The sequence below is a fragment of the Vigna umbellata genome, chromosome 3 (assembly GCF_029865625.1).
Source record: "Vigna umbellata cultivar VRB3 chromosome 3, Vumbellata_1.0, whole genome shotgun sequence".
NCBI lineage: Eukaryota > Viridiplantae > Streptophyta > Magnoliopsida > Fabales > Fabaceae > Vigna > Vigna umbellata.
The window spans coordinates 47551983-47562017 of NC_142167.1; the positions used below are offsets into that span (position 1 = coordinate 47551983).

Below are 10035 nucleotides of genomic sequence, written 5' to 3' on the forward strand. Positions count from 1 at the left end.
AATTCTCATTTTGGGATTGTTGTTTTTAATAGTTTCTTTAGAAAGAAAAAAATGTATTCTGTTCAGTGTTCCAAATTATAATACGTTTATTAAAAATTAGATGTGTTAATTTCCAATTAATAGACATATTTTTTAGAAATCGTTTATTAAAAATGTAGCAATACTTTGTACATGTAGTATAAAAATTTAAATTATATATTGATATAACAGAAATAGAAAATAAGTTATGAAATAGACGAGTTTGCAAGAAAATAAAACAAAATTTTAAATACTTAGACTTTTCATTCTATGTTTTTATAAACAATAAACTACTGTTATAACTCTTCTCAAACTAACTATTAATTAGACCCATATTAGGGACAATGTAGTGATTACACATTAACGTTATTAAAATCAAACGAATGAAGAGATCAAGCAAATTACATTTTTTTAATAGAGTTTCTCTTTCAATTACGTTCTTTCTTCTTTAACAACGAATTTGAAAAAATCTATGCTCATTTTTACTCAAATCAATGGCTTCTTTGAACAAAACCTAATTTTACCAAACACTTGAACTCTTCAACCTTGCAATAAAAATACTTTAAAATATAGTCCTTTCAAATTAAAACCGTATTCATTTTTGTATACTCCACAAAACCAGCAACTTGTGAGGTTTTAAATTGGTTTTATCTCTAATCGAACAAAACCGGCTTATAATGTGAGATTTGTACCTCACTTATATATTATAAATTGGTCTTATTTCTAGTCGATCTGAGACTTCTAACAGAAAAAGTAAACATTTTTCATTACAAAATAACTAGTTAATTTTTTAAATATTAATAAAGAAAAAGGAAATGCATATAGACTTGGCCTCCTTATAGATGCACTTAGTTTGGGGCATGTCCACTGAATTGTTTTCGGACTGATTCATTCCTTGTTTATAAATTAAGCAAGTCTTCAAATCAGCGATAAGAATGCTTGAAGCAGTCCTCTGCTCTAAGTATTGAAAAGTCAAATGCCATTGTATTGTACTATACCATGGTTGTGCTTTGTTACCAAAATCAAAATATAAAGAATATGAAAAAATTAGCGTGTACTTATTAATAATAATAATAATAATAATAATAATAGTAATAATAATAATAGTAATAGTAATAATAGAAAATAATGTTTTTTTATTACAGGTAGTGTCCATTTATTACATGTTGGGTATTGGAATTGAAAATAAACATATGTTTATTATTTATTTCTAGTTGTGTCTGCGTTTTATTGATTAAACAGTAAATTTGCTTAATTGAAAAATGACAATAAAAGAATCAAATGTTATAATTAGGTCCTTACAAATAACCTCTATTTTTATTTCATTTTTCCGTTTTGTACTTTAAACATAAAATAAAATAATTTATAATTTACTAATCCAGTATCGTTTGATTTACCCTTCTAATACTGAAATATATATATTTTTTATCTTAAAATAATAATGTAAAATATACTAATTACAATTTATTTTATTCTCACAGTGATAACTTATTGTTACTAAAACAACGATTCTTTTAGAGTGTTTTTAAGAAAGGCAATGTTTATTTATCTACAAATGACACCTCCACATTTAAATTAATAATTGTTTATGAGAAATATTGAATGAGTTATATTTATAGCATTCAAATTTAGGTATTTAAATTCTGAATTTTGTCAAACCTTTCGTATGGGCCGAGGGTTTGCTACTGGGTTTTTTCTTCATGCACCCATATTAACTGTAAAGACAAAAATGCCCTCGTTGTTGCACCATGCCATCTTTGCCACTGCCACTGTTGCGATGGCCTTCAATTACATCTTCCTTCTTCATCGCTGCACTCCATGAAAGGAGAAAGAAAGAAGCTTGTTCTAGAAAGCTCATTCTTTGAAAATTTTATTTATGGTTCCAAAAAGGTGTTCTGAAAATTTGGTTCTAGAAGATTCATTCTAAAAGATATCATTTATGTTTCAAAAAGCTTATTCCAGAAATTTTCTCTTCAAAAACTCATTCCAAAATGTATTTCAAGTATTCTCAAAACGTGTTCTATAAGTTCTGTTCTAGAAATTCTATTATAAAAATTTTATTATAAAAATTTTATTGTAAAATTCCTGTTTGAAAAAATTTAGTTCAAAATTTCCATTCTGGAAATTAAAACAAAAAATTTCTGAATAAATAATCTAACAATCACATTTTAAAAGAGGGAATGTTCATTTTAAAATTAAGAGAGTGGAGGAAGAAAAGGCTGAGTTTTGAATAAGGATGATAAATAAAGTCGTGGATATTGTTAAAATATGTTTTTTTTAACATATTTTTATATGTTAAAATATGTTTATTTTATATGTCTTTAATTAAATATGAAGAATTGAATATGAGAATGAAGATAAATATTTACATATATGTTTTGTCTATGTCTCTATACTTGTTTTAATATTCATTCACGTTTTCATTTCGTTTTTGTTTAAATTACTAAAATATTTAATTTATTAGATAATTTAATATATATATATAAAATATGTTCTGAAAAATTTATTTCAAAATAAATGACGTAACCTGACAATTTTCTTGGACCTTGAAGAAGTTTTGGCATATTATAAGTTGTATTGACAAATTGAGTCCAATTATATTAACTTATAATAAATGCATTTTATCATTGAATAGATCAACAATTATTATATTTTACTTTATCCTTTAAATTTTATATGTAAAGCATACGGTGATATTATGAATGAGAATCCAAATACAAATTGGGAAATTGTGTATGAGAATCCAAATACTTGTATCACATTGTTTATTGTGTATAAAGGAAGGCCAATGTAGAATATTGACTTTCTACTATATGTACCCATTGGAACAAAACCAAAAAAATAAAAATAAAAAATACATCTTTTTACAATCAAAGAAATATGAATGAAGCAAGACCATTAAAACACACATTTGAAAGAAAAAAAAAACATTTTGGCCAGATAAAAGATTAAGCATTATTGTGGGTGATGGCTAATGAAACTTTGATATGTGAACCTTCATTTCCTTGCACAATATCTCCAATTCTTTTACTCTTAGTTCCATTCTCTGAAGGTTTTGTCTCATATCTTCTTTCTCTTCCAAGAATGAATCTGTCTTAATGATTTCATTCTCCTGAATTTCTAAGTCACTTGATGGAACATTGGATTGTTGAGAAATAAGAGCCTGCATTGCAATGATTGGAGGTATTCTGGGGTTCTTTGCAAGATCTTTACAAACTTCAAAGCACAGTTTATTGTAATTAAGGCATCTGCACAATCTTGACCTCTCCTCAAATGCCAGCATTGGATGAGACTGCAATTCACAGTTATTTTCAGAAATGAGACAATTTAATATAATTGTGGAAATGAAGCATTATGGGAAAACAAAATCTTACATTTAAGAAATGGGTTTTTAAGTCTAACTCAATCCAACAAAATCAGCTTATAAGTAAGGTTTACACCTACTTATTATAAATTGGTCTTATTCTAGTCGATGTGAGACTTCCAACACACTCTCTCATGTCGAAGTATAGACACTGTCTCGAGTGTGAAACTAGATATTAATGGATAGTCCGATAGCGGTGAACATACAACAAATATTGGTAAGATAGGTTATAACCATAACTTTGATACCATGTTAAGGAGTGGACTTTTAAACCTAACTCAATCCCACAAAATCGGCCTGTAAAGTAAAAATTATACTTATTATAAATTGGTCTTATTATCTCTAGTCGACGTGAGATTTCTAACGTGAAATTCTAAAAGACATTGGAAATTAGATTAAAGTGTGGTGTTAAATTTTTTGTATGAAGAAATTATATGACTAATCTTTTTAGCCTATAAACACATAATGAAAATTCCAAAATTGTGGAGAAAATATGCAGAAACCGGTTTCTGCACGTTAAAAGTTGGAAATTTTTTACCAGAATGTATAGATTATTTCAGAGAAAAATATATTTAGTTTTTGCACTAAAAGCTTTGTGGTTTGGAGGATGAGAACAAAAATACATTTATTATAACAAGGCCAAAATTTGTCAAAATTCCAGATAATAAGGAACAGATTTTTTGTTTTTGTTTTTCAGTAATGCCAAAATTTGGCCTAGGTCACTTACCATCTGGTCGGGGCACTTGCTTATCTTTTTGTTTTAATTTTGTTTCAGAAATTTCACAACTCTTATAGAAAGATAAAGAACTGTAAGAACAACAGCAGTATATTAAAAGGGTCTGATATTCAATTGACCTGAAGATAAATGTCGATAGCTCTGTAAACTCCATCGAAGCAGTTCCTAGCACGATCAGGCAAAGATTCTGCAACTGCAAGAAAGTTAGTGACTTTGAGGTTCTGATCAGGGGCTATCTCTATCAAATACTTGTCAACTAATCTACCAACTTTTTTCAACTTCTGTGCACACTCTCCTCCATCAGAGCCATTTATATAAACAAATTGCTTAATCAATCTTATCACAGATGCTACGTCATAACATAGCCCCATGTGGTGCCCAGACACCAGTAGATCATCCAAGGTTGCTTGCTCAAGCACCCCACCAATCAATTTCTCAATTTCAATTCTGCAATCTCTACTCATCACAAACCTTGATACAATCCTTAGCACCCAAAAAAGGCCTCTACAAGAAAAACTCTTGTTACCAGCAAATATGACCCCACATACAGCTGTTTCTGCAAGACCAGCATAATCAACACTGTTGCTGCAATTAATCTCTTCTGTTTGGGTCACTTTTATCAGATAATACAGAAGAAATCTTGTGAGAATTGAGTTGTTATTGTCTGTTTTGTAAGCTCCAACAATCTGAAGAATCTTCTCAATGATCTTTGGGGGTAAAGTAGCCAAATCTTCAAACCACCATTCCTTGTTTGCCAAAGTTGGTTTTACAGTCTTAGGAGTAACTTGTGTTGAACAAGAAAATGTCTTGGCATGATTGCTCTCAGGAGATGATGGGGATGATGAAGACGAGGAGGTGAAAAGGTTTCCCTCAAAATTTTGATCCATTTTTGCCAAGAGTGCACCGATAATATTTTCTAACAGACCACATTTATCTGCATATGTATGAAACAGTTCACAGTTCTTGAGACTCACAACTATTTCATTCCATGACCAGTAGCAGATACCCTGAAGGAAGGTTTCTGTTTGCTGCAAGAGATTGCTGCTGAAGACTTCCTCAGTCATTCCTAGAAAAAGGGCACAACAATGGAGGAGAAGCACGTTCGACACAGTGATGGAAATTTTGCCATGGTTGTAGCAGAATCTTAAAACCAGCTCAAACCCTTCTGACCCTCCAGGGAAATCATTGAGTTCAATGCTCAACGTCTTGCTGTGGCACATTCTCTTTTCATGGTTCAACATTTTTTTCATTCTTCCACAGTATTTTGATATGAACTTCTTCAAAATGAACGAAATAGATTGATTAATTCACGAGATGAGACATTGGATTTGACATCCTAAATCTAGCATTGTACGAGAATAAACCACTAAGAAAAGGAAAACAATAATGAATTGCTAGAGTACCTTGTCCAACAGAAATGTTTCTTCCTCATTAATGTGAATTTGCAAGTCACTGTGCTTCGGCATAACTGCTACTTCTTCTTCATTGACCAAACAGATGAAACTTGTATTTTACTAAAACAGAAAAGGAATGATTATATATATTATATACATGAGAATCTTAGTATTTACCGTATCCTCGTGCTAATGTTGAGTTTCATTATTTTAACATGGAAGAGGGCGTTCATTATTGTATTGTTTATGTGGGTAAATTGTCGTTTTGCATGAACAAGTTGGGTATCTCAGAAAATAAGATAGATTTTGAAAGAAAATGACAATGATGTTTTGCTATAGAAAACATTAACAGCAATGGAGTCTGTGAAGTTGTCTGACAGAGTCAGAAGGTCAAGAAGTGTAAGCCAAAGCATTTTGTTAAATAGTTTTCAGCTGTGTCACGTATGCGTGCGTTGGCTTTGGAGTTTGGATTTACTTGAGATGTACTTTCTCAAACATGTGAAGATGAACAATACTTATGGACCCTTAGATCCATTATTATTTCTTGAACAAAGAGAAAAGAAAGTATTCCTCAAGATTATTTGTGTTTATTTAGATATAAAAGTTCTTGTTTAACACCATAATTACTCTTTTATCTCTATCTTTTCTTAGGGTCCTGATGATTTTTTTCCTTTTAAACATGAAACATTGAACACAAGATTTTGCTCATCTACCATCCTAAAGATACAAGCATCTCCCACTTTCAAGTCGCAATCCCTAACAAAATCAGCCCATCCACGAGAGAATCTAGCAGAGTAATGTTCATCATAAAACAAAAACTTTACTTGCCACGATTTATCCCCAACACGAAAAGTCACAAGTCTTCCATTTTCCTTGGCATACTTCTTCGCATATTCATATGGTATTGTCTGCATTAATCATAAAAAATATCATTACTTCATCAATACCAAATGAATTCAAGTCACCACAATTTTAATTTACTTCATACTCATCCCAAAATTACCATATGTTTACATTACTTCTGTCGCTACTTACAAGGTTTGCATATACTTTGCAAGCTCTAATAAGAGATTAAGATAATGTTTGATATAAAAAATAAATTACCAACAAATGTAGATCCTGATAAACAGAAAAATATTATCTTTCTTTATCAGTATTGTCAAAATGAGTCACCCGACCCGACCAAATTCGATCTACCACGGGTTGGTTACTTAGTGAGCCAACCCAACCCGGTTCATTTATTAGTAAATTAGAAAAATTCGAACCCAACCCAACCTATCAGGGTTGAGAGTTAAATGGTTTGACTCATTGACTTTGTAATTCAAATATAAATAAATTTTATTCCCAAAATGATATTAAACCCAAGACAATTCAAAATAATAAAAAAAAAGTATAAAATAATCTTTCTTGATACACAGTCATAGTGAGTGGGGAGAGTATTTTTTTAAGGTTTCATAAGATAATAAATTAATAAAATAAAATTAAGTGGGTTGCTGAGTAATTTACCAAAAATCATTCCCTGAAACATGGTTTTATGAAAATGGTATTATGTAAAAGGTGTGACAAAAATAGAAAACGTAGTTTCTTAATTTCAGATTTATGCAAAACCAAAAGTTTTGTTTCTACTAATCACTTGTTAAATAAAATATTAACTACACATAACCATATTAAGAATAAATCATGTAAACATTATGCATATTAGAAAACAGACTCAAGGAATTTCAGAAAACTAAAATGCATTAAAACTGTATAATTTACACTTATATGTATACGTATATGTATGCTTCAATCAATGTTTTTCAACAACAAAAGATATATACAAAAAATATGTTTAGAAAAATAACAATAAAAAATTAAGTAGATAATGTTTTAAATGTATAGAACCAATTTAAGAAAAAGTATAGAGATCCAATTCAGAATTCCCTATGTAAAATGAATAGATTAAATTAAATGTTTATCCTTAATCAAATAATCATTATATTATATGTGATTTTGTTTATAGAGATTATTATAGTTTGGCATACCGGTGGTCCTGACTTGATGCTGATGAAGAGATCATCATTGGGCTTTGGTGTCCTTGCTTGAGTGGTCATAGGAGTTTTAAGGGATGAAGAAGGCAAATGAGAAACTCCTTTTTGGCCTGAATTGTAAATAGAAAAACTTGGTAATGTCAAATGCAAAATGCACTCACAAATTCCTAATGAAATTTGATACAATATAAAATAAGAGTAATATGATACACATTGACATTATACACCTAAAGATAAAATAGTCTTAAAAAAAATAAATTTCGTAATTTTTTGAAAAAAAAGTAAAAAAATAAAGAAAGATAGTTTCAAATGAATATATAAAAATTATGTGTTTCAAAAAGTATATTTTTCTATATATTAAAATAAGTAATAATATTATATACCTTTGAAGAGGGATGTGGTTGAATCCTCCTCTTCTAGAGGATATATAGTAACCTTGAATAGAAATTGTGGATTCTCTAATAACTCAAAAACACAAACATCACCAACTTTCAACTTATTATCCAACAAAAACTTCCTCCACCCACTGAAAAATGTTAATTGTCCATAGAAATTCAGCTTTGTGTCAACCTCCCAAGTTCTGCCATCTTCAACAAAAAGTGTAGCAAGTCCTTCCTTGTGTAGATAATGTTTGGAAAATTCAGCTGGCATGATCTGATCAGTTCATGATTTTTAAGGTTTACAAAATCTACATTACAAATACTCAATGATAAACACAAAAAAGAAAAAAAAAACATTACCAGAAGATCTCTCTTAGTGTATGATTTTCGGATAATACTTGTGAAGTGATTATTCTTAGAGTTGAACATCTCCTTCACCTTCTCGTGAAAGAGTCTTACTTTCTTCTTGAAATCTCTTTGACTACTTCCATCTCCTACAAATTTCCACTTTTGAATATATAAATTCATACATATATATATAAAAGGTAATGTTGTGATTTCAAATGGCCTTGACTTTTAAACTAAGTAAGATCTTAAACCAAATAAGATTATTTAGTATATTAAAAGAGGTAAAAAAAAACTTTTAAAGAAAAAATAACACTAACCATGATTCATGTGCTTGGAATAATCAGAACATGCTCTATTTTTAGAATGTTTCTTAGGTTGTTGTTCTTCTTTTTCTTGAAGTTCTTCTTTTGGTCTTTTACTTCCCTTTTCACTGAATTTTGCAGAAAACTCAACACCTTCGATAATTTCTTCCACTTTTTCATTAGCAGCATCCCTGCTTAATGGGTATTCTATTTCTAAAGCACTTTTGCCAAAAATAATCACGTTAAAGCAAGAATTTCCTTCGTATCGAAACACTAAAAAATGTGACACATCCAACTTGGAGTATTCTGCAAACTCTTTCCAACCATTGCAAAGCCAAACATCACCACCCTTATTCACCCAATGCACTTTGTTCTTGGTACCATTTGGAAGACTTAAGGTAACAGGATTTGTCATTCCTTGCCAATGTCTTCTCACAAAACTGGTAGGTAATTTCTGTCACACGTTTGTTAGATCATAGAATCTCATCAACACAGCAAATCAATATACAAAGACATGTATAGAAGATGAATTTGAATAGATTATATATGAAATCATGTTTTATACAAATTAAAATTAGTTTATATGCAAATTAAAAAAATAAATTTAAAAGAATATATGAAAACCTAATGTATCCAACAACATCCATTAACAATGGTAATCACAGAAAGCCCGGATAATTAGCATTTAAAAATTAAACTTTTGAAAGAATTATATACTCCAAAACAGGTAAACATATACCCATTCAACTTCAATTAAATCAATACCAAAAACAATATGATAATATTACTTCAAGGTAGATTTACACGAAGAAGGAATGTACCAAAATTTTCATAGGTTTTGCAGTATACGTTAATAAAATTTTGTTAATGATATTAAAAGAAAAATAAATTGTTACCATTATTCCCCTTTGAAGGGTGCTTTCCACAATGACCTTGAAAAAATGCACTCCTTGACATTGAGAAGACATTGTTCAACTTGTTAAACCTAAATGAATCAGTGGTGCAAAGTAGAGAGAACTTAAATATACAAAAAGAAAAATAATTAGAATTAAAATAAATGAAAAATTGTTACAAATAAATTGAAACTGAAATTTTTAAATACGGAATAAATTAATGATTAAATATGTGCATGATTCTAATATATTTCCACTAATAATGGAATATTACAAAAAAATTTGGATACAAAACAAACAGGTGCTGTTTTAATTTAGTAATCATACCAATAAATGTATTTATGCCAAAAAAAAAAACTAACTTTTTTAAATATTTGAATTATTTGAATAAGATTAATATAAAAAAAAAACAAAGTTCTTCTTATGAAGACTAGGAATAATGCTTTGTTGGTAAAATGAAAATGGAGACTAGGAATGGTATGAAAGGATGTGCTTCAATTCAATTATGAATAATGGAAGAACATAATAACAATAGAGACAAGGAAGGATATAAGTATTTAGATTTATCAC

At 29.4% G+C, this 10035-nt stretch overlaps 1 protein-coding gene and 1 pseudogene across 1 annotated transcript; both read right to left on the reverse strand.

The window, feature by feature from the left end:
• Nucleotides 1–2758: 2758 nt before the first annotated feature.
• LOC148202769 (BTB/POZ domain-containing protein At3g19850-like) lies at nt 2759–5616 on the reverse strand. The gene is made up of 3 exons (XM_088110747.1): nt 5522–5616; nt 4238–5395; nt 2759–3310 (listed from the first exon to the last, which is right to left on the reverse strand). Exons 1-3 carry the CDS (start codon nt 5582–5584, stop codon nt 2990–2992), a joined length of 1542 nt encoding a protein of 513 aa, XP_087966873.1. The 5' UTR covers nt 5585–5616; the 3' UTR covers nt 2759–2989.
• A 543-nt stretch (nt 5617–6159) lies between these two features.
• LOC148202770 (B3 domain-containing transcription factor VRN1-like) lies at nt 6160–9540 on the reverse strand (annotated as a pseudogene).
• Nucleotides 9541–10035: the final 495 nt, after the last annotated feature.

Excerpts from the sequence above, each read along its gene's own strand:
- LOC148202769 (XM_088110747.1), bottom strand. The coding sequence starts at position 5,584 with ATGCCGAAGCACAGTGACTTGCAAATTCACATTAATGAGGAAGAAACA. Across the intron at positions 5,396-5,521 it reads AAACATTTCTGTTGGACAAG|AAGTTCATATCAAAATACTG; the intron begins GTACTCTAGCAA and ends TTCATTTTGAAG. Across the intron at positions 3,311-4,237 it reads CTATCGACATTTATCTTCAG|TCTCATCCAATGCTGGCATT; the intron begins GTCAATTGAATA and ends TGTGAATTGCAG.